General features: G+C 44.2%; 1 protein-coding gene across 2 annotated transcripts in view; it reads right to left on the bottom strand.

Annotated features, from left to right (window-relative positions):
- Nucleotides 1–25359, bottom strand: part of STK32C (serine/threonine kinase 32C) — a 100144-nt gene that overhangs the window by 45947 nt on the left and 28838 nt on the right. The window contains exon 2 of one of the 2 annotated variants that reach the window (XM_069863387.1): nucleotides 355–410. The exons of the other annotated variant lie outside the window; for it this stretch is intronic. Coding sequence (XP_069719488.1) covers nucleotides 355–410 — 56 coding nt within the window. The remainder of the gene's footprint in view (nucleotides 1–354; nucleotides 411–25359) is intronic. 2 annotated transcript variants of the gene reach the window in all.

Raw genomic sequence — 25359 nt, forward strand, 5'->3', positions numbered from 1 at the left:
GTCCATCACCCAGAACAACTTCCAACACCTTCCTGACTTACTGTCGCCCCCTCACAACCTATAAATCCTCTCAGGAAATAGAAAACATAATGAATATTTGCCATGAAATGGCCACAATTGTGCTGGTTGTTTATAATACAGCTGTTTCATCAAGGTGCCAAGAATTAAAGCAATGCCAAATGGCAACAAGGTATTTTCCTGAACACATTTTTCCTGTGTTTACTTAGCAGCCATCATCTGATAATAAAAACAGTCAATTTCAGCACCATTAGTATTTCAATAAACCATAAGTGTGTAACAGTGGGCATCTGAGAAAACATACAAGCAAACTCAAGACCGAGCACTCAAGCCTACCTTGCCAAAGCTTCCTTTCCCAATTGCCCGGAGAATCTGGAAGTGATCAAAGTTCACTACAAGGTAAAAAAAAAAAAAAAAAAAAAGAATTTTAATTTATAAATCCTTTATTGCAAAGAGCTTATATTTAAAAAGAAGATAAGGCGACAACTAAAGAGCATTGGTCAAGTTTTTATTAAAAGTCCTCCTGGGGAAGATGTAGGTCAGCAGTTGTTTTTCTTTCAAGAGGTCTTTTAGCTACTTGAAGTACCTAGCAAACAGGTTCCTAAATAAGTGGTTTAGAACAAGTTAAAATACAGCTTCAGCCTGTGTCAGACCAGGAGGAGTCACACAGAGATGCCATAAGCCCGTGAGCAAACTCGGAGTGCAGCAGAGCAGAGAATTCCAGTGAGACACACACCCCGCTCCTCTCCACACGCCTGGCTCTGTTCTGATTGTGCACATTCAACAGCCAGTTGGGCTGCTATTTGCGCTTTCCGAAGGGTAACATTTAGAGGATGAGGACTGACTTTCACTCTCTTCACATGCAAACTCATCCATACCAGATCTGTTATTTTTTCCAGAGCCACAGTGAGCGGTAACGACAAGAGAGGACAGTGCAGCTATAACACTTCAGCCACTGCCTTGATCAGCAGCCACTGCAAACAAAATTATTTTTACTAAACTGTTGCTACGATCTAATCTAATATCAGTCTTAACTAAAAAATATAGGTCTATTTATACAAATAATGAGATAATTCCCATTGCCATTTAACTGGAGGGCCTCACAGACAAACAAATAAATAAATACTGTCACAAAAGCCAATGTAAAGGACATGACATTACTCCCACTTTACAAACTCTTTATACCTCAGTTCCTGAATGTCCTCAGAGCTCAGTGAGCTGCAGGGCTGCAACAGAAGCCCATAATGCACACACTGCACATTGGTGCTGGCTGCTGCACAAGCACATGCTTTAATTTCTGGTCAGCCCTGAAGCAGTCAGGAAGTTGGACTAGATGATCATAGAATCACCAGGTTTGAAAAGACCTCTGAGATCAAGCCCCACCACACCTATCTGCCACTAAACCACATCCTAAAGTACCTCATCCACCTGTCTTTTAAATACCTCTATGGATGGTGACTCAACCACCTCCCTGGGCAGCCTCTGCCAGTGCCTGATGACCCTTTCAGTGAATTTTTTTTCCTAATGTCCAATCTGAACCTCCCCTGGTGCAGCTTGAGGCCATTTCCCCTTGTCCTATCACCTGTCACTTCGGAGAAGAGACTTGCACCCACCCCTCTACAACCTCCTTTCAGGTAGTTGTAGGCAGTGATAAGGTCTCCCCTCAGCCTCCTCTTCTCCAGGCTAAACAACCCCAGCTGCTCCTCATAAGACTTGATCTTTAGCCCCCTCCCCAGCTTTGTTGCTCATTCTAGTTTCCTTCCAGCTAATCTATTCTATTCTTTTCTAAGCCCAGTTTGCTCTCAAAGTAGCCAGATATGTGCAGGAGGAGCTCTTCGATGAACTGAGGTACCTTGCTCACCTCCACCCGTCAGCTCTTCACCTTTCTACCATGAGACCCCAGCTGTGCAAGGGGACCCTCAGCATTTCCTCCCCAGAAAGGTCAGAAGGCTGGACAAAGAGAAATGCTTGGCATGGGCTTGGGGATTTGCAGCGTGAATGATGCATGAGATGGTCAGCAGAGAGCACTGAACTCATGTTTGATGACAGCGGAGACCAAAATCACACAGGAAGAATGAGAACAAAGAATTCACTATAAATATTCCGAGTCCCACTCTCAGATCTTAAATAAATGCACATCTGCCATCTCTGAGGATGAATCAAAAGCCCACACATGCCCATGGAGTTCCTATTACCCTTTTGTGCTAGGCTTATATCCAAAATATTGTTATTGTCACTTTTGTGGGACATTTTCTACAGGAGAACTCAGAAAACTTTGCCAAATTAAATTGAAAACAGAGTCTCGGCCAACTCCTATCACATCTCCCCCCACGCTCCCAGTCCACTTCATAAGCGATGCCAAAGGGCAGATGCACCATCTCCTCCCCTGGGATGTTCCAGGAGATTCTATGAAAGACCACATGGGGAAACCAGTGCTGCCCTGTCCTTCTGACAGCCTCCCACACCTCAGGAAGAAAGGCTTAGCTGCATGTGTGTGGCGTGTCATCTCCTTATCACTCTCCTCTGGTGGACAAACAGTTTTCTTTCAGCAGGACTTGATGGGTCTTGGGCTGAGAAGCCATGAGATATTGGCAAGGACACAGGCTCATCTGAGATGCTGCAGGAGCTGTAAACTGGTCACCCCCTCCCTGAAGTCTGACAAAACCCAGCAATCTGCAACCACAGGCAGCACTTTATTGAGATTTCTCCTACTGCTCCTATTAGAGAGACTGTAGTGAGCAGAGCATAACCACAGATATATCTTGTTGATAAAAATTCTTTCAGAAACCCAAAATGCTAGCAAACACGATGCTGAAGCATTTGGGGTAGCATATATAATATTTTTTTCATGTGCAAGAAAATACATTACTTCGACTTCTGTCACTAATAATCCAAGAGGAAACCAAGCTACAGCGAGCACCTTTAAAGCACAGCATTCTCCTGGCAATTAAACCATGTGCAAGTGCTCATGAACTGCAATTACTCCAAGAGCTCAATTTTTTACAATGCAACCAGGGGAAGAGAAGGCTCCAAGGAGACCTTATATCGATCTTCCAGTACCTGAAGGGGCTACAAGAAAGCTGGGGAGGGACTGTTCACAAAGGCTTGTGGTGACAGGACGAGGAGCAATGAGTATAAACTGGACTAGACATAAGGAGGAATTTCTTCATCATGAGGGTGATGAGGCACTGGCACAGGTTGCCCAGGGAAGCTGTGGCTGCCCCATCTCTGCAGGTGTTCAAGGCCAGGTTGGATGGGCCTTGGGCAGCCTGATCCAGTGGGAGGTGACCCTGCCCACGGCAGATGGGTTGGAACTGGATGATCTTTAAGGTCCCTTCCAACCCAAACTATTCTATCATTCTATAATCCTTCCTCACAATGTTTGGAATATTGTGCTGCTGAGAAAACAAGATCAAAAGTGCCATTTCCATGTATCCATGACTACAACTGATCTAGAAAGTATACACCAGTCAGCAGTCAAGAAACAAATCTAGTTATGAATATTCACCAGGCCCTTGAACCTACCAGAAAAGTTGTTACTTTAAATAAATTAAATACAAACTTCCTCTGATTTGAAGTTCAGATGATGCTAGATGTACAGACACTGAGGGTTGTTTTTTTTTCATTTTCATTATTTTCTTCAGGAATTAGTAAGTAATTCTGTTAGAGAAAAAGCAAATCTCAACATTTGAGGAAGAAAATCCTAGTAGCAGCACGTTGCTTTTTGTGCACAACACACTGGATTTCTAAAAATGACAACATATCACTACAGAATCTGTGATTATGTCTAAAATAGAAATCCTGAACCTGCCTGGAACAATTACGTATGCTCCAGAGACTCCACTTTTTGTGAGCTGACAAGAGAAAGCTGTCTTTCACCCGCAACTAGAAGAGCTGATTATTTGGGGGTGACTGGTTCAAGCCTGAGTCATAGACGCCAGTGGAGGATTTCATGACATGCATTCCCAGCCAGCGGGAGATGACAGCTGCTGCCTATTCCCAGGACCATACTCACCCACCACTGTGACTTCAGTGTGGCACAGTTTTGACAGTCACAATCTGTAAGTACAGCGATGGTTTTGGCTCGAACCAGAAGAACCCTGAGAGGCAGAGTGTGACCTGAAAACATGGGTTGCTTTAGGAAGCATTTCTTTACCATGAGGGTGGCCAAACACTGGAACAGGCTTCCTGGAGAGGTAGTTGATGCTGCAAGCCCATCGGTGTTTAAGAGACATTTGGACAATGCCCTTAATAACATAAATTTATTGCACTGAATTGGAGTTGGACTGGCAGTCAAGATATTGGAGTCAGGCAGCTGGACTGGGTGATCATAGTAGGTCTCTTCCAACTGAAACAGTCTGTCCTATTCTATTCTAAAACCATCTGCAATGTACAAATACAAGACAGAGTGGAATTGCAGTGCAAGGACGCTGACTTGTTGGTCGCGCCACAGCCTGATGCCATCTGTTGTGCTGAAATGTCCCGATGGGTATTTTATTAGCTCCTCATGAAAAAACTACACTAATTATTCCTATTGACTCCCCTAACAGCTCGTTATCAATATAGCACCTTCACAGATAAGTGGACTGTTGGACATGAGACATTGGTATTTGCCACAAGAGAAACACATGCCTCTTCCTGACTCTCCCTGGCATCAAGTGATGAATCATGAATCACAAAGAAAGATAAATACCATGACCTGCATTTGCCTAGTTTGGTGTGTTTTTGTTCTCACTCTCCAGTAACACATCAAAAGCCGGATGGCAGGATTTCACGTGCCTGTTGGACCTCACCAAACCTCACGCAGCCCAGTCCAGCCCACTTCACAAGAGAGTGCCAGGTGCTACACTGACATCTCTATAATTAAGATTTCACTGTAGTCACAAAATGTACTGAGTGATAAAGCTGAATGGATGCACAGCTTCTATTTTCCAGTGAAATAAAGAAAATGAAGACTATATTTCTCTACAGAAATTCTTTACACAGAAGGACGAGTATACCTCAATGTAAGATGCAAAAAACCAAGGGTTTTGTCCTTACTGTCTTAAAATTATTTATTTTTTCCATGATTTTTGCTGTTTATTCTGCATTTATTTACAAGATACCTAAAAATATGGCAAGATAAAACCACAATTAAAACTTCAGATACACAGTGGACACTCAGTAAGGGTTCAACATCAGGATCCGGTATTAAAGTCCAATAGTAGGAAAACAGTAGATGCAGTTAGTAAATCTGGTATCTAATATCCTTAAATCTGGGGAAACCAGAAAATTAGAAGTCATGTTTTAAGGATTGAGTCAACCTTTCATTATTTATAGAATCATAGAATAGCTTGGGTTGGAAGGGACCTTAAAGATCGTCCAGTTCCAACCCTCCTGCCATGGGCAGGGACACCTCCCACTGGATCAGGCTGCCCAAGGTTCCATCCAACCTGGCCTTGAACACCTCCAGGGATGGGGCAGCCACAGCTTCCCTGGGCAACCAGTTCCAGTTATCTGCATGTTTTCCAGCTACATCAGTAAATAAGTTTTTTTTAAAAAAGTTTTAACTCCAAGAGTGACTCTATGATGCTGAAGACCTAAGAAACACTTTTTTGAGTCTTATTACTGCAAATCTGTAGGGCCAGTATGGCACAATCAACCTTCTCTTTCTATCAATACATTTCTGTATGTTGGCATAATTAATAGCATTTGTCTACCTAATATATTACAGCAATCCAGCTTTGGAAGAAAGCACCACAGTAATTGATGTAGAAATATGTGGCCACAGTGACCACAAGTTTGCTGCCAAGAGTTTCAGCTCACAGAAGACAGCTTAGATGTAAAAGTCATTGCACACATCGATTCTGGCCAGAAAGGAAAGGCCACTTCTGCAAACCATGAAGCAGTGGTTGGACAAAGAGGGCAGCTAGACAGGCTGTGCTGGGAAGGGGACAGCCTGCAGGGAATACAGGCCACAGGAGCACTGCAACAGCAGGAAAATGATCATGGAAGTCAGAGGATGATGAAAACAACCATAGCAGGATCAACAGATGTTGAGATCAGGAGCAGCTTTTAAAGCAACGGGGAGGGCCTGAGCAAGGGGGTCAGGTAGACCAGGGAAGCACTGCAGAGAACCTATAAGGGCAGCGTAGGCATCACTGCAGAAAGAAACCTCCAAAAATTTCCAAAGATGTGCAAGCCTGCTAAAAAGCAGTGGGAGAAAGAGGCAGGACAGGGAGGACTCAATAGGGAAAACTTTCAAACTGGAGGATGAACCAGAGTGAACTGGGAAGACTGGGGAGATCAAACGTGAGATCTGTGATTTGAGGTGCAGTAAAGCAACTTGGGAGGAAATGCAGAGGTATTTGATGGAGAGAGGGAGCAAAGGTCAATTGGAGATGTTATTGGGCACTGGCAGAGGCTGCCCAGGGAGGTGGTTAAGTCCCCTTCCCTGGAGGTGTTTAAGGGACAGGTGGATGAGATGCTGAGGGGCATGGTTTAGTGTTTGATAGGAATGATTGGACTCGATGATCCAGTGGGTCTTTTCCAACCTGGTGATTCTATGATTCTATTATTCAACAGCCCTCCCCACGCCTGAAACCCTTTGAACTCAAGGTATCTATTTTTCTCTGACTGCAAGGACCCCTATGTCACGAGAAACCGCTGCTTTCCTTTGTATCACTTGAAAAAACACAAGCAGTATGTTCAGTCTCTAATATCTCAGGCTGATCTGTTTTGCCTGTTCATATCCACAGAGAAGATTACATGGGTGAGCAAAATGGAAATACAGTATAGTGTGACTGACAGGAAACTCAAGTGAGCATTAACTACCCAGGAATTGAGGGAATGCTGGTAGATAATGAAAAAAATTAAAGGTATAATACAAGCCCAGTGCTATAAATGAACCTCTTTAGAAACTATGGATTCAAACATACTATTAGGAAGAAACTCTGAAGTTGTGTAAAAACAGTGAGTTATTGTATGATTAAAAATTAATATATGCAACTCTGTAAGGAGCCAAATACACCACGTAAAGCAACTGCAAAGTCATTTTAGGAAGACTGGGTACAATAATGTTTGCATTGGCCAGAAACCATTCCTAATTAGCACAAAAATACTGCTTGCATTGGCCAGAAACCCTTCCAAATGAGTGCAAGCATATTACCTTCATCTGTTTCCTCATCAACGGGCTCAGGAGGCACTAGAGATTGCGGAGAAAAACAGCATCATGACCCTTGGGTTTGGTAAGCTTTACAAATGGTATTTCTGTTAGAAAATCTGTGTTACTTTGTAAGAACAACCCAGGAAGGCAAACAGGTTATTCATTAACCACCCAGCTGAGCTCTCCATGGGTTCAGATTAGTGAGCACTAAATGAGTTCACGGTGGTCTTGGCCAAAAGCACAGGAGACAAGCATGTGCTTTACCTACGCAGGCTGATGGGCAAATAAGGCTGTTTGCATACCCGGCACAGCTCTCAAAGCAATTAGCCTCCCTTAGCTCTGGGGTGAGATGTGGTTTTGGAGGCTGGCTGCAGGAGGGCAGCCCACACACAGTGCTCACCAGAGCCCTCTGGACCACCTGAACTGAATAACCGATGTCCCAAGCTCCATACTGGAGATGCTTTTGCCCAGCTAGCATTTCTAGAGGGGTACTGCTCCTCAGCATAAAAAAAAAAAAACCCAGCCCATTTTATGCAGATGTTGCCTGTTAAACAGCCCCCAAGAAAGTTTCAGGTTGGTGGTATCGAAAAAGCAAACATCATATAGGGATTCACCCCAGTCTCGCAGAGCGCTGGGGCTTGGCCACCCTCGTAGCTGACCCCATGCGGGAGGCTCCAGGCTGGAGTGGCTCATTCCCTTGTCCCCAGGGGTTTGGACAAAAGTTCTGTAGGTTTTCCAGGGCAGAGCCATCACATTACACTTTTAATGGAAAACTTAATTACGAATGAAGTTTAAAACTTCGTAATGGAATAAAAACTCCCTGGCAAATAATCAAACTCTTCCAATGCAATGAGTCTAAAGTAGAGCAGGGCTGAAGCCGTTTGATCACAGTATCGTCTTATCTGGGTTGAAAGGACTGCTGATTAGAGCCCTGCCAGGAATGACAGGAACACATCGTTTTTATCCCAGTTCCTTGGATGTGTCGTCGTAACAAACTCAAGACCTGTTTCCTGGGGCAGACGCACATTTTGGAAGCCAATGCTGAGGTGCAGATTTTGACGCAGGAGAACCCCACAAGGAAAGGCTGATGTGGTGGAGAAAATAGGTCTCTGCCCGCACAGCAGCAGTCTTGGTGCCTCTCCTACCTGCCAGAGGAAACATTTCTCCTGGGGGAAGAGTAAGGAAGGACCAGTGCTCTTGGAGGGAGCCCAGCCTTGGACGTAGACCCTAGAAGCAAAAAGCTGACTGCTATGGTAGGTGTTTGAGCACTATTGATAGCCTAGATTACCTGTGCTGTTTATTAGTGAAGGAAAGACAAGATTTTTCCAATTTCCATGTATCCTATTACTATTTTTGACCATAGGTGAAAAAATAATGGAGAAAAAAACATCCTTGGGTGGAAGAGGACTAAAGGTGAAATACAAAGACTTAAGGAATGGCATACATATTATCTGAATGCTAAATATGACTTTAAGGCTGTGATGATCCAAGCACTGCCCCTCTGGACATCATCAGCAGGGCATCCTCGGCCACCTTCCCAGCACTCCTGGTCTCCTGCACCAGCCTGACCCTCAGCTCCACCTCTCCATATACCGGCCAAGAAGCCTTCATGGGCACAGCAAAAGGTGTGGAACTAATTTTCCATGCCAAATACTTCAATCTCAGCCTGAAGTGCCTGTGACCACACATGGCAGCACTGCACAAAGGTAATCTCACTGATGACATTGCCCACAACTTGCTCAGTCTCTGAGGGTATGTGGGGCAGAGCTGCCCACCTGCTTTTATACGATAATTCCTGCTTCTTCTGCCACAGCACTAGTAACTATTTTGCTTCATCTCTCCCTGCTCTTTACCCCAGAATAGAACAAAAGGATCAGGAAGGTCATTTGAACCATTTTATCTAGGGACAGTCCCATCATAATTACAAATATTGGTTCTTCCAGTGGCACTAGGTAAAAAAGAGGGAAACAAACCTCCCTCCATCACCTCCTCGCTTCTCAAAACCATCTTCCCTCTGAACCGTCTGCCACCAGCCTTCCTCCTGTGTCCTGCTGAGCCTCCAAGCTGGGCTGACCCAGTGGGCTTTCACACACCAGGCATCGGGGACGCTCACTCAACTGGTAGAAATAAAGGGCATGGTGCTCCCTGGTTGTCATCCACACCAGAGCAGGATCACGCCTTGAGAACAGTGCGGCCACCACCAGGCTTGCTCGCATTAACCAGTGGGCTTTGTATTTTCTACAGGCAAGGGCACCTTGCTTTTCAGGGTCAGTCCTCCTCTCTAGGAATCCAGAACCAGTCAACCAGTTTCTAATTGGCCAAGCAGGTAAACGTATCACCTAGATGGTGAACATTACTATTATAATGCACTACAATGTTCCTTCCTTGAAGGCATGGCATTTTGCATTAGAAAATAAATCTAATTAAATACAAAATTCAGTTTCCATCTTTTATCAAGCTGACAGATTGGATGTGTACTCTAGCCTTTAGTTATTTTGTTGCTTTTCTCCCCCACTTCAAAGCTTAGAAAATGTTATTTAAAGTAACTAAAATTGATTTAAAAAAAAAAAAAGGCTTTATAGCACATGTTTATAGTAGCATAACATTGGCAGTAAACATCTGCCAAATGTTATTTAATGCTTTTGCAACATATGTTATAAATGATAAATGGATTACTTTAGGTGCCTTGCAAAACATTTAGGTTATATTGTGTTCAGGGATGGGCTGCGACTGCTAAAAACCCTAAAGAGAACAAAAAAGCACCTTAGTAAAGTGAAACAGTTTTCGATAAATTCATTTCAATAAAAATTCTAGAGCTGGCCATACCAAAGCATTGAATTCATTTCCTCACTTTAATTTCAATTTTTAAAATTTGTAGGGAGGTGGGAAAGTCTCTCTTCTTCTGCAATGCTTTCAAAACTGACCTTGACAGTACTTCCCTGCACAGTAAGACCTCTGTTTTAATTTTTAAAGGTAAAAAGAATATAGGATTACACAAAATGAAATCTTTGACCCAAAATGAAGGGTTTCTTTCTCTGTTGAAAAATGTGGATTTGGGGTAAAATACCCTAAATGGTATGCCCTACAAAATACCTTAAGTGGGTTTTCACTCTGAAATGCTGCTGAAGCTTCATCCCTGTTCTCTCAACGACCCACACAGCTCCGTTCACCAAATGCACAAGAGGTGAAGCCCCCAGCCTTGATCAGCGCCCACCACCCCAGCCCACCGGGCTGCAACCCCTCCTCGTGCCAGAGCACCCAGCTTCAGAGCTGCCATCGCAAAGCGCATTTGTCGTGACTCTCCAGGGCACAAACCAGCCCAAACCACAGCCACCCTGCCTGGCAATTTTTCCATCAGTTCTTCAGCTTTGATGATGCCTCCTCAGTGCTTCTCCACCCCTGCTGACAGGGAGGCTTATTTGATACTTGCATTACTGGGTCTATCAGCAAAGCAAGACGTGCCAGAGCCCTTGCAGTGCTGCAGAGGCAACAATTTGCTTTTCGCTGCAGCTCAGAGACAGCTTTCTGTCGAAACTTGTTTTGATGGAAAGCGCTCTCATCAAATTAAAAAAAAAAAAATACCCTTACAAAATCTTTTCAAGTTTTCTCAAAAACTAGGCTGAAAAGAAAGTTTGGAGCAACTTTGCCATTTCCATTTCAAACTGAAAGCTGACGATCTACTTTGCTGAGCACAACAGAAAAGTTTGGGTTTCGTCAGCCTCAGTTCACTTCCATCCATGGGAAAACTGTTAATGTTTTATGTACGTACCATATGTTTTGGCTCTGCAGTGGTAAGGTTTGCTGAGCAATGCCAGTTTAAATACAATTAAGGAATTCTCACAGGAGGATGCAGAAACCGTTAGTAATCAGAAATAAAATGCAGCCAGTAAAAAAAATACACTGTTTCCAGGAAGAAACTTATTACAACTATAATAAGCCAACTCCAGTCCTCCAAGTTTTATGCAAAGGCAGCTACTAACTTCAGATGAAGCAGATGTCCACAAGTGACTCCTGTGATGAAGCAGAAAGCATGGGGAGGAAGAAAAGAAGGAAGTGTTTAAAAAGTTTATAATAACATTGGGGATGTAGAAATTCAGGAACCATCTCCATTAAATTAAAACATCTTCTAATTCTTTGATGCGGGATTCTTTTTTTCTCATTATGGGGTTGCATGCCTAGCCTCACAGGACCCTAGTTCACCTTTTCATGTCTGTAAACATAACTCCAGATAAATACTTTTTACGCAGGCAGCAATAGTTTTTATTTTACCACAGCCCATGCAGAGAAATCGTCCCCTATTTTCTTCCAAAAGCCACCTTAGTACAGCAGCCATACCAGACATCTATCTTAAATTTCATACCAGCATGTCAGGATGCTGCTGCCCTCTCTCTTCTCGCAGACTGTCCAGCTCCAAAGGAAATTAAGACCCAGGGGGCTGAAGCTGAGAACCAGGGCTCCCAGGAGCACTGCTGGCTGGAGCAGACACACACCAGGGTGAGGGCAGCGCCCCAGAGCCTGGCCTGGGCACTTCAGACAGAGCACTGCATACACAGCAGTTTAGCTGAATTTACCTCTTGGATGCAGAGTCCTCCTTACAATTATTAGAGAAAGGAAACTAAGAATTAAACATACACTAATCTAACTAAGGCCAACTGTATCCTGGGCTGCATCAAAAGCAGCGTGGCCAGCAGGTCAAGGGAGGGGATTCTGCCCCTCTGTTCCTCTCTTCTGAGACCTCATCTGGAGTATAGTGTTCAGTGCTGGAATCTTCAGCATCAGAAGGATGTGGAGCTGTTGGAACGGGTCCAGAGGAGGCTACAAGGATGATCTGAGGGCTGGAGCATCTCCCATACAAGGACAGGCTGAGAGAGTTGGGGTTGTTCAGCCTGGAGAAGACAAGGCTCCAAGGAGACCTTAGAGTGAAACTTCCAGTACCTGAAGGGGAGACAAGAAAACTGGGGAAGGGCTGTTCACAAAGGCTTGTGGTGATAGGATGAGGGGCAATGGCTATAAACTGGAGAGGGACAGGTTTAGACTAGACATAAAGAGGAATTTCTTCACAGTGAGGGTGGTGAGACACTGGCCCAGGCCGCCCAGGGAAGCTGTGGCTGCCCCATCCCTGGAGGTGTTCAAGGCCAGGTTGGATGGGCCTTGGGCAGCCTGATCCAGTGGGAGGTGTCCCTGCCCCCAGCAGGGGGTTGATACTAGATGATCTTTAATGTCCCTTCCAACCCAAACTATTCTATGATAATCCAACTTCGTTATGCAAAGACATCTTTGTCTTTTATTCTTATCTATAGCACCTGGACAAAAGACATAGAAATTAAAAATGCCCAAGTTCTCAGCTTTTCACCTCCCCAAAAGTGACAGGGATGCTGAGCTGGGCAGAGGAGGGCCAGCTCTCCATAGGAGGCAGCAGCAGTGCAGCAGGGCTGGCCACGCTCTGCAGAAACTGTCGCTGCTGCTGATGTTGGAACAGTGCTGCGGCTTGCTACTTCATTAGAACCTTCCTCATCAGACCTGCCACCTCATAAAAAATAGATGTTGCAACATTCCTCAGCCTCCACACTTGTGAAGAAAACCTGCACTGCACCCTTGAGCTGTATCCGAACTGTAAAATATTTAAGCCCATCCAGTGATGCTTGATAAATTCTGGAAACATGAGCATGCCAGTAGGGTTTGCAGATAAGTTTATGCAAAATTGTATTTAAGTGGAAGGAGGATGTGTCTTAAGAGCTGCCAGAGAGCAGCTGTGACTTCTGTCCTGAGGACACCACTGATATCCCTTCGTGTTGACACGCAAGAGAGGTCCTGTCAACCGGCACAACCAGAATCCATTGTTCTTACGGCAACCTGTTCAAAAGCGGTTTTCTTGTTTATTTTTTTCTTGGCAGTCACTGCAGCATGACCTGGGATGGACACAGCTACAAGAGAGGAGAAAGACCAACACTGCACAGCTCACAGTGCATAGGCGAAAATTAACACAGGGACCTACAAGCTAGTGTGTTTTACCTTACTCCTGGGTATACACAGCAGGAAGCTTTTCTAAGGTTCTCTTATAAAGATGACTAGGAAAATAATTGATGCCAGTTTTTACTGCTCTGTGGGGAAGCAATTCTGTCAACCAAATTTAATTGCCTTATGTGAAACTTCTAGAAAGCATGGCAATCAAAGATAGCGGTGTGGGCCCCTTAGTCTGTATTGAACTGTTGTGCAGTTAAATCTTTGCTCTGGATATGCCACTAAAACACAGAATCATGGAATGGTTTGGGTTGGAAGAGATGTTTAAAGGCCATCCAGTTCAACCCTCCTGCAACGAGCGGGGCCATCTTCCACTAGATCAAGTTGCTCAGAGCCCTCTCCAACCTGACCTTGAATGTTTCCAGGGATCCACCACCTCCCTGGGCAACCTGGGCCAGTGTCTCACCACCCTCATTTAACATACGTTATATGGATTAAGAGCAGGACGAACCATGGTTTTCTGGCACAGTTTTTAAAGCATTAACCACTTCTCAGTCCTGGCAAATGTAATAAGGATAGATTTTTTCCACATTTATGCCACAGTAAGTTTGATTTAGTGTCTTGAACTTGCAGTGTAATAAATAAATGTTTTAGACCAGAAATAAAATCTGCTTATTTTCCTGGACTTAACTCACCCTGTGGTTCTGACTGTACAAGGAAAACCACGACATTAGAAGTCTATTCTTTAAATCATTTCAATCCACAATTTAAACAAAAGGTGAACAGCAACAAAACCACCTTTGAGGATCTGACACTAGAAACTGCTTCAGATCCTCAGGTCTTTAATTCTCGTTTGTCCTGAGGATGAGCGCAAGCCTAAACCTCATATCTTCGTTCAATAGGAACCTTCTTTGAGCAAATTCACAGAATTTAAAGGATGCAAAGGATTTATGCTGCCCTCTTGCACAGGAATGTATTTAGGTCTGAAAGCATGTTACACCTTTCATATTATAGTTTCTTGTCTATGTTAATCACTTTAAAGTTGCTAAATTATTCATCATTCAGAAAATACATTTTCATTGCCTAGAGCTGGCAATCGAAAATGACTTAGAGAAATAGGTCATCCTCATCCCATAGAAGAATTAACATACACTGCATGTGCCTCCCCCCCACCCCAGTTTCTACTTTTAAGCTCTGCTCCACGTGAGGATGGGCCAAATTTAAACCGTCTGCATTTTTCACGCTGCTCCATCACACTAAACCCACAGTCTTCACAATGTGCCCTGACTTCACATTTTTAATAAACCACACCCAGCAACAAAATTAGAAGACCAACTTTTGCCTGGTGTTCCAACAGATCATGAGCAAAGCTTTAACAATAACTGCAAGGGATACAACCTGAGTTTTCCAACTCTGCTACTTCAGCTTGAGAAAAATCCCTCCTGCCTGGAGACTAATCATCATCACCCTCAGACACAAGGTTTTTCCATCTGCCTCAGAGGGAGGAGCAGCCTGTGGTTTTCTTTCTTTTTCTTTACCTACATACCCCCAAACCAAACACATTTTAACATGACATTTAAAAGGAAAAAAAAACCAACAAAAGGAGTTTTTTGCTGGCACATTTAATTTGCAGTTTTTACATATTTTCAAATGAAATGCAATTTACTAAGGACTGTTCCCCAGCAAGCTGTTAGCCATAATATGCCCAGGCTGCTGTCTATTGGGTCCTCATCAATTTTTCCTCTCTGCAGACTACAGAACAAGGGCCCTGTTCAAGCTTTCTGTCCCTGCTCTGCTTTGCACAGCGGAGGCGGCGCTTGCCAGTATTTGATTACATGGAAATCATACTAGTATCTCCCACCTCCAGGAAACAGGATTCAACTAAAAGGAAATGAACGGCACATGAAACCAAAGTACAAAGCAAGAAATCTTTAACATATCATCACCGGAATTGATGATAAAGAGCAAAAGCAAGATCTAAGCCCAGCATTCAGTCAGAGGAATAAAGGAAACCTGGTGTGGCAGGTGCAAAGGATAGAGGAGAACCACAGCACCGTGCAGGTGTCGCTGAGGACACCAACAGCCACCAGCCCCGTGCTCTATTCCTGGCTTCGTCTCTGATCTAAAATGCATTGAACTGATTCTCTCTTTGTATTGCTTGTTGAAAAGGCTATTCTTCTGTGCAAAGCATGCCTTGCACTGCATGTCGTACGCACAGAAGCTAGCACAGAGGGGTCTTATTCTCAATCAAAATTGCAAAGATGTTAGAACAGAATTACACATAGGCTGGACAGCTTGCTGCCCGCAGGTCAGTGCTGGCAACTCCTAGATGGATAAAGAGCAGAAATAACGAGAACAGCTCTATGAACTAGTTGGGAATTCTAAGGTCCAAATTCAACTCTATTCACAGTGGCAGTGGTGGAGCTCAGGAATGATATTTTGGCCCAGCAGAATCCACAGGAGGCTTTCTGGAAGACTTTAAAGAGCCAGCAGTTTTCCTGGTAAAGCGCTGGAAGGTGCTCATCTCACTGCATCAGAAAACATAAGCCATGCTCTCAATTTTATTAAGCACCAGGGATCTGCCTTAAGCCAGGCTCACAGTTATAAAACTTCATATTGGCCACTTCCAGCAGGGTCCACAGGCGCGAGACTGGCAAAGAATCCGCGGCAAATCCAGGTCGTTCAGGCGTAACATTTTTGCAATGGGATCTTATTTGTTTGTGATTCACACCAAGAGAGATGCTGATCATGGAATAAAACCTGCTCTGCCATATGCAGTGGATTAATTACTGCATCGTTTTGTTCCCATAGCAGGTCAAAGAGATCATTACGTACTCGGGAAAACGCGTGCTATTAATAGTATTGCTCACATTCTCATTCCAGCATTCAATTCAAAGCAATTGTTCAGCTCAATAGCAAACAGCTTACACTAATTCCTACTAACTTTTAATGCCTGTGTATCGAGAAATGCAGAGTTCACACTGAAATGCCGCAAATTCTAATATGTACCAGGATTAACTCTTCATGCTTTAAACTTAATTATGTGCAGTCAGGTGGCACTTGATATTCCTTCTTCCTTAGCTAAATCCAACAAAACATGTTTAATGATTTCGGTGCACATACGCTGGTGGAGCTAATTAGGACTCCTGTAGGGCTGAGCTCAACTTTTTCAGTGTTGTCTAAACTGAAAACAAAATGTTCTAGAAGCCGTACTGCGCAGAACAGACTCTGTGCAGACTACTTGCTTCTGTGAAGCTACAACAACCCAATAATGTTTGCTGGAAAAAAATGAAAATTTATCTCAGGAGATAAATACTGAACACTTCATTTCCTCAGTTTTCAAAGCATTTTATACAGTTTGAAGATAATCAAACCAGGAATAAAATCGGAACATTGCTTATATACTTTGAAATGGAATATGCTAACGGCAAAAAAAAATTAAAAGATTAATTTAACTATATGACCAATAAACAAAATCGTTTCCTCCAGTTGTGACTTGGTATTGAATGTGGGAAGGGCGTGCTGCCAACCAGGTTAGCTGTAAGGTGATCTATCATTAACCTAATTGTACCGTTTCTTACTATGCTGTCTAAACCCAGGAAGGTAAGTTTTGGTGCGTGTTAGCTGGTCGTGGTTATGGTATAAGCTTTCTAATACAAGCCGAGGGAATAGAAGTCAGCCAAGGAAGAACATCAGGCCAGCATCTAAGGTAAGGTCCTTGCTGAGGCATGCCTGGGCGCCTCCACCGTTTCTCTGTGATCTCCTCACCACCATCCATGACATCTACCAGCCCACAGCCACACTGGCTCCTGTGGGGAATGGTTTGTTCAGAACACCAGGACAATTTTCAGGCTGCTAACCTGGAGCGAGCTCTGTGATGCCAGTCTATGCCCTGACACATGGAAGGGAAAACCACAGTTTGTGCCTTTCCTGGCACAAAGCTGGGATTATAGGGATGAAACTTCTGTCCTACTCCTGTCTGTGCCCTCAAGGTGGGAGGAGGGACACAGGGGAAAGGATGGACTACATCTTACTCTAGAGACCGTGGTCCTACATACGCTTTCCTCAGCTGCATCGTGGGTGTCAAGTTGTTATCTGCTTGTTTCCCTGCATTTCTTTGCAGACAAGTATTTTTAACAAAGATCAGTTCCCTGAACCAGTTCAGACAATTTTCCTACAAATACCACTGGTTGCCCAGGGAGGTGGAGTCTCCATCCTTGGGGATATTCAAAAGCCATCTAGATGTGTCCTGGACAACTGGATCCTGGTGACCTTGCTTGAGCAGGGGGTCGGACCAGACGACCTTTGGAGGTCCTTTCGAACCTCAACCAGTTCACGATTCTATGGTCACCAACACAGAAAGCTAACGGGAAAGTACACCAGGAATCACCACAGAGATGAAGGTATTGGATACGGCCTCTGGGTTTACGGAAATGGACTGAAACAACAAACCAGCTCCTGCTTCCACCATGTTTCTATACAATCACTTCACAGTTCCCCAGCATCCTCTTGCACAACTGCTTAACATTCTCACTCAGAAAAGTGCTGCTCATCTTTAAAGTGATGTCAATGCTCCACGCAGTGTCTCCATGGGTGCTCCTAGAACTTAGGCGGGCTCTTCACTCACCCAGTGGATACACATTTGGGAACAACAATAGGAAATCCTTCTTTCCAATAAACTGCTGACCTGTTTCAAGACTCTGTGAAAAGAAACACTGCAAACCATTACATTCGTACCAAGATATTGCTGATTAAAGCTTGAAATCCTTCTGTCATTTCCAAGAAGAGTGACAATACTCAGCAAAACGCCGCAAATGCTTTTCTGTAACATGTTTTAAAAATCACATCAACTTATTGAATAACATCTTTGTTCAGTCTTCTTTTTCCTGGTATTTTAGTACTATCTGACTTCTCACAGCCAAAAAAGAAACCGAAAGAGAATTGCTGGTATTAGAAAAACCCAAGTTTATGTGCATTTTTCTTCAAATAGAACAGTATTTTTATAATGCCACTATCCACTCTCCACTTAGAGAGGCTTGGTAAAGAGCCACACAAGGACCAGTCATCTAGCCTTGAATTAGGGTGCTGTTTTCCAAGCTTTAACAAACAACTGCAAGCCTAAAGAAAGCTGACACCTGAGAAGTTCTGGGGAGAGGGCCCACCATTTACAGATGTCTGCATACACAGAGCTAGCTTTGGCTGCAGCACAACAGTGATGGGAGCAGAACCAGAAATGTGTTTTCCATCAGGAAACCTGAAGCTCCATTTCTACTGAGCTTTGCTGCGCACAGTGCAGATGCACATGCATGAACTGATCCACCATCAGGACAAAGCCCAGCTCTGTTTCTAACGAGCTTTACTGCACGCAGTGCACATGGAGATGCATGTGCAGGACAAAGCCCAGCAATGGAACAGGAAAATGGCACAGGCAAGGAGGCTCCTACAGCATCTGCAAGGCAATAGAAGCCTGTAGGGATGCCTGCGTGGGTTGAGCAGCACTGCTGAACAGAGAGTGTGATGAAACAGATGTGCAGGAGGAGTAGAGGAGGGACCCCTCTCCCACCCTGCTCCCACTGAAGGTGGTGAGAGTTTCAGCACAGGCGGTGGAGCGCACAGGGACCGCTCAAGCAGCTGTACAGTCATCTGGATCCTGGCCATGGCTTTAACTCCCTATGTCTCATGTAGGGGTGGGAAAAGCAGCAGAATTCTGTGCTGTTTTTCAGCCAACAATGCCTGCTTCTCCTTCTGGCAACTGACCTGCTTTCTAGCAACTGGATTTATTTTTCCCTCCAAATTTTATCACCTACAAAAAAAAATCCCTTTGATACCACTTGAGAGAAACGAAAAAAAAAAAAAATGCCTATTAACATGGCCTCTAATTCTGAAGTATAAATCCTAGAAGCCCTCCTAGCAGGTAATTTGAACATCTCAGCAGTGCCATCCTCATGGATGCTCAGCCCTAGGTGAGATCACATGTACCTGTTCAATGCCAGGGTGCCCCAAAGAGTCTCCCTCCCCAAGTGTAAATATGTAGGGGGGTATGTGCATGTGTGCATACACGTCCTCATGGAGTGGGGCAGCACCTTATTCTTTTGAGGTCAGTGAGGAAAGGATTTGCTGCTAAAATTCCAATTTTTTAAAAAATCTTAGCTAGTCTTTACTTAAGCAAAGGTTCAGGAATTGTGGATTGAATCATAGAATCACCAGATTGGAAAAGACCTCCATACCTTTGTGCCACTAACCCATATCCTTAAGTACCTCATCCACCCGTCCCTTAAATGCCTCCAGGGAAGGTGATTCAACCACCTCCCTGGGCAGCCTCTGCCAGTGCCCAATGACCCTTTCAGCGAAAAATTTTTTCCTAATGTTCAGCCTAAACCTTACCCGGTGGAGCTTGAGGCCATTCCCCCTTGTCCTATCACCTGTCACTTAGGAGAAGAGGCCAGCTCCCTCCTCTCTACAACCTCCTTTCAGGTAGTTCTAGAGAGCAATGAGGTCTCCCCTCAGCCTCCTCTTCTCCAGGCTAAACAACCCCAGTTCCCTCAGCCGCTTCTCCTAAGACTTGCTCTCCAGCCCCTTCACCAGCTTCGTTGCTCTTCCCTGCACTCGCTCCAGAGCCTCAACATCCTTCTTGTGGCGAGGGGCCCAGAACTGAACACAGGATTCAAGGTGCGGTCTCACCAGTGCCGAGTACAGGGGGAGAATAACCTCCCTGGACCTGCTGGTCATGCCTGTTCTGAGAATTGACATCTGAGGATTGGTATCATTTGGGAAATATAACAGAACAGCTCCAACTGGCAGCTCTGCCCAGTGCAGAGAAACCCTCTTGCAGAGGTCCTGTACCTTCTGAATTGCTCTGCCAGGTCCCCTTTCGCTCCTCCCCACCAGAGAGCTATTTAGAAAAGATCCAGCAGACAGGAATTGCAGAGAGCTCTTAGCAGCAGAAAGCATGGTGCTGCCCACCAGCCCACCTCCACTCCTTCACACACCTGTCCCTCCCCACAGTGGGGGACAAGCATCCTCACAGCCCTAGGGGCGCAGGAAGGATGGGGACCTGTGGGAGCGGCGACAACCCTACCCCACTCACGTCCAATGGAGATCCCTCTCCGTTCAGAAAACACAGCCACTATTTTTGGATCTCCAGACTCCCACTTCACATGTCAGCAAATCTGCAACTCAAAAATACATCCACTCTTTCCCTCGCACGCATCGAGTGTTCTGGGCAGCTGGTAAGGAAAATGTGCTTACTCACTGCAGCACTCAGCTAGCCGACTGCTAATGGCACGGTTTTAACTTGCGCAGAGGCCCCACAAGCCCTGGTGCCCGGGGTGAGCACCAGGGACATCCAACATCTCCCCAGAAGTAGGTCACCATGGGCCTTCTGCCCCACCGCCACCACCAAGTCTCCCCGCTGCCTTCTGCTCCGACTAAAGAGTGATGACAGCAAACCTTCCAAATGTGATTCAGGTTTCCCAAAAGATGGTGCCTCCTGCCAGCACAGAGGCATTTCCATCACCTCCCACACAGGCACAAAAAGAGCTTCCAAACCAAATCCTTTTAACAAGCAAACTATTTGTAATTATTTCTACAGCACCGTTGGAAGACTGACTGCAAATCCTCTAGGTCAGTCTCATTCGGTATCGCCCAGAATAGGACTTCAGACTGCAAAAATTCATGCCTGGTAAGAAGACACCAACCTTCTCTTTCCAGAAAACTAAACTCTGTGTTTCTGTCATTTCTCAAAGCAGAGAATTCACGTCATGAAATCATCAGATGGCATGACGACAGACTCATACACAAATGAAAAATACAGGTTTAGCCAGATCCTGATGTTAAACTATTCTCTCTCATCGTCCTCATTCCCTTACCTGGGCTTAATCCGCCTCTCTTGTTTTATGTCACATATAAATTCACATTTCTTTCCTCCCACTCAAATGCTATAACTAACTGGCACTAGGGTCCAGCTGGAAACACGTGATCAAGACGTATTAATTCCTGTAAAATTCTTTCCACTTATCTACACCAGCAAGGGAAAGTTGGTAAAGATCATTTTGAAGTTTTAGATAAGTAACTATGGTGTTCTTATAGAAGGAGCTTTCTAGCACAGTATGTGACACTTATTTCCAACATTACTGCAGAAAGAGCTAGTCAAACTATTCATTATTAAATTAGAGTCTTTCTTGTCTAATAATTATTTAAGATTTACTCCTGCTAACCAGAAAGGCATTCACCCCGCTAAGCAATGGCTGGTCTGTGAGCTGAACATGCCCAGCGCTGCTGCAAGCAAAGCTCCATGAGTTTGTAGGAGACAAAAGCAGATCTCAGACAGTTGAAGAACATCTTTTTCCTAGAGAACAAAGTCTTGGTGTGGGTACTCCATGGCAGAGACCTGCTCCACAGGCAGGTACTGCTCTGTCTCACTACAACACACCAACTCATGAGCCACCTCACACATTTTAAGACCTACCAGAGCAATGCAGAGGTACAGAAGTGTTGACCGACCTTGAGTCTCCCTCTGGACCAGACTCAGGCAGACACAGAGGCCATGGCACATCTGCTCCCCTGTGCAGTGCCTGCTAGTGAAAGCAAGAGAGCTGTCACTGCTATTTGTTACAGGCAAAACCAAGCCTGGGGTATCTGAGCATCTCTGAACAAGTCTAATACAATGAAATGTCCTGCAAACACCAATCAACTGGAAATGCAGATGCCCTTAATGCTCAGAATGTATATGTGAATATATATATGATTACTTAATATAGATATGAATATTAACATGAACGTATCACTGGCTCTTCTGAAACTGTAAATTCAGTAAACACAAGGCTATCCACTATATCTGACTTATACTTCATGCAGTAGAACTGTAAAATCCTGTTATTCAGTACAGCTTTTCCACCAAATAAATACTGGTGCAGTGATGCTGGTGCAGGACTATTTCTGAGGCCTGAGGGAATGTACCTCTCTACCAGTGGACATTCATACATTCTTGATTAAAATTGATCCAACAAATCGTAGTAAATAGAGTTTTTCATTTTTTTTCCCAGAGGGAGAAAAAAATAAAGTACTTCCATTGCAGACCAAAGTGACATTTTAATAAAGAACATAAGCTATATACACTGCAGCCTTGTGTATGACTGCACAAAGGCAACAGCTCTTGTATAACTCTTGTATCTAGCCCTGTGCAGGACAGCTCAAGAACTGCAGAGGGATCCTGGTCTTCAAGGATGCAGTAGGGAAGACTCTGCCCATACAGATGGTTCCTTGCAACATGCTTCTTTCAGCTGGTCTCTACAGGATTTCTGACCACAAGTTTTCGGGAGAGGTCATCTCACTTCTATACATCATATGAATTCAATAACTGGAGAATGCCAGAAAGCCTTTTCAAAGTGTAATTACTTTTCTACCATGTGGCTAGCATTCAGTGATTTTTCTCTATTTAATATGGCAACACAATTAATTAGAGATGGAAGAAGTCATTATTGCCAAGTGTCATGAAGTTCCTCCCATGCTTCTGCGCTGGCTCTGCCTTCCTGCGAGGCTGGGAATGGGAACACGGACCTGACTGTATGGGGATGACTGAGTTATGGTGTCCAAGTACCTACAGTCTCTGGTCTCAGGAGCATCTTTACACTGAAAAGAGTGACAGAAACATGGATAGAGGCTCGTCAGGTGATTTTCAACCCTTTGCATAATGGTTCAGAGAAGGTATCCCACCCCTATCCTCACTGCCTGCCTCACCTCAACAGCTCCTAGACAGAAGTGAATCCACACTAACATGTTCCCATTCCCTCCTTGCCTCCCCTGCACATCTTCTCCAATTAACCAAGAGATTTTCTGCCAATCCCCTCAGAACATGAATCAAACCAGTGGGTCACATTATCAACTATGATAGGAGGAAACTGAAAAATCCTCCGTGACCAGAGAAATGTTGCCCCATAACAAGTAATGTAGGGATTGTGGCTATCAGCATCCCTGAGTGCAGCAGAACAATGCAAATGGTGAAGCTACATGAGCTGCCTCAAGAACCTGGGGGCTCCGTGTGAAGGAGGAGATGCCCAGGGCTGTGGTGGCCGGGCAGGAGCACCGCCAGTGGCTGGCTTGGCTCTGGCAGTGTGTGGTGGAGAGGCTGTGACCCACCAGGACCCTGGCTCCTCCATCTCAGCCCAGCCTTCCTGCCATGCCCACCTGGCAGAGAGGAGATAGCAAGCTGAAATAAAGATATACTTCGGAAAAAAAAAACAAACCCACCTTAATCAGAGCAACAATGACAAATGAGAAAATCCTGCCACCTGGAGCTGATGGGCTTCCCAGTTATATTCCATGATTTATCTCCCAGATAATCTATCTGCCAATGCGCTGGATTTATAGCAATTTCTCCTTAAATTAGGATGTTTTCCTATTAGCAGCTACACAGTAACAACCTGTACATTTTCACTTAAAAATATTCACAAACAAGCATTGGAAAGGTAAGATGGATGGGTCTAGGAGAACTTTCTCTTGGACTACTCTCAGTGAGGACAACTCTAACCCTAACCTTAAGCCTGACTCTAAACCTGAGCCTAACCTTAAGGGCTCCATGTAGGTAGTCGTTCCTGTGGAGAGTTGACCCTGCAGAGAGTTGTCCCTTCTTGATGAGGATTGCTCAGGGCTGACACCCCTGCCTGGCAGGAGCAGGTTGCCTGACTCTCATTATAAGCAAATCAGGCTGATTAAATACAACACCATTGTAAATCCATGGATTTTCACCCCAGCAGCCTCTTCTTGGGAGGCAAGAGCCCAGGAACCCTCTTTGCCACAAATCCCTCCTCCACCTCCTTGTACTCCGTCCTGTTTCCCTGCGGCTGGACCATGTCTTCTGTTGTGTATCTCAAGCAATCGCTGCACTATGAACAGCACTGAGAACAGACTATTTAGATTTTTTATTTCATTATCAAATTAAAAAAAACCCCTGATAAACGATAGAGTCAATTGAATAAAATCAAAGCCTTTCCCTTCTCTCAGCCTCTGTTTTCATACCTGATATCTTGAGCACTTTCCAGCTAGATTTAATGAATGGAAAGTGTTCTCTCCTTATTCCCTAAAGGCAAATACTACTTTCCTACCACCTGGGGAGAAAAATGTGCTCAAAATCTGCTTCCCTTCGATTAGCAAAAAGAGAGAGAAAGACTAGATCTTTCCTAAATTAGGTTAAAAGTATCAAGAAATATTAAAAAAAAGGTATTATAATGAATGCATACATATCTAGCTGTACAGTGGAGGAAAAAATAATAATTTACATATATATATATTCAAACCATAATTGATCACTGGGAGGAAATATGTCATTGCTAGAGGAGGGACCAAGTCTCTTGCTCGTGGTATGAATGAGTGCCACTCTCTGACAGAGCCTACATACACACCTTTACTGGAAATACTGCAAGAACACAATCCAGTTTGTCCCTTCCAGCTTTAAAATCATTGCCTTACCACACACAGCCTCACTTCAGCACAAAAGATACCTGTGGGACCATCAGGAAAGAAAATACGGAAAAAATAGTTCTGCATTTCCAAAAATTACATATTTTTTTCTTGCATTTTACCTCCTCTTAGTGTGCGTCTTTTCCATGAGGTATTTAAAGATGTTAGCTCTCGGTCTAGTACCGCACTTCTCCAAGCACAGAATGAAACTTGTCATGCGACTTGCACTGGTAATCACAACAAACCGCAGAAGTCTGAATGAATCGTGCTTTTTCCCTTCTCTCCTTCGCTCACTATGCTTTACCATTCATGATCCATCCGCATAATTAAAACTTTCAAAAAAGCGAGAAGAAATTCTAAAAGAAAGAGACACATTATATTAAACCAGATTTTGGTCTCAGCATTCCTCTGAGCACAGGAGAAAGTTATTGCCATGAACGTTTTCTCCCCTTTTATGATACAACAAAACACCTTAACATGTGTGCAACCCTTTTGGTAAGGCTGAAATTCCACGTGTTTGCTCTTCAGTTCACATCTGCCCAGCAAATGAGTCTGTCTCCTCCAGACCAGAGAAATAAAATGCCATCCAGCATCACGGCAAAACAACATTAAAGTCCTTTTTTTCCTGTTTTATTTTTTTGTTTGTTTGCTTTTTTAAACAATACAAATGTCTTGGCTACCTGCTTGGAATTTATAGAAAGCATCTCTAAGGGTAACAGTTCAGAACTAAGTGCTGACACTTTCTTGTAGCCCCTCCAGGTACTGGAAGGTCGCTATAA

Source organism: Phaenicophaeus curvirostris, chromosome 9, assembly GCF_032191515.1.
Source record: "Phaenicophaeus curvirostris isolate KB17595 chromosome 9, BPBGC_Pcur_1.0, whole genome shotgun sequence".
In the NCBI taxonomy this organism is placed as follows: domain Eukaryota; kingdom Metazoa; phylum Chordata; class Aves; order Cuculiformes; family Cuculidae; genus Phaenicophaeus; species Phaenicophaeus curvirostris.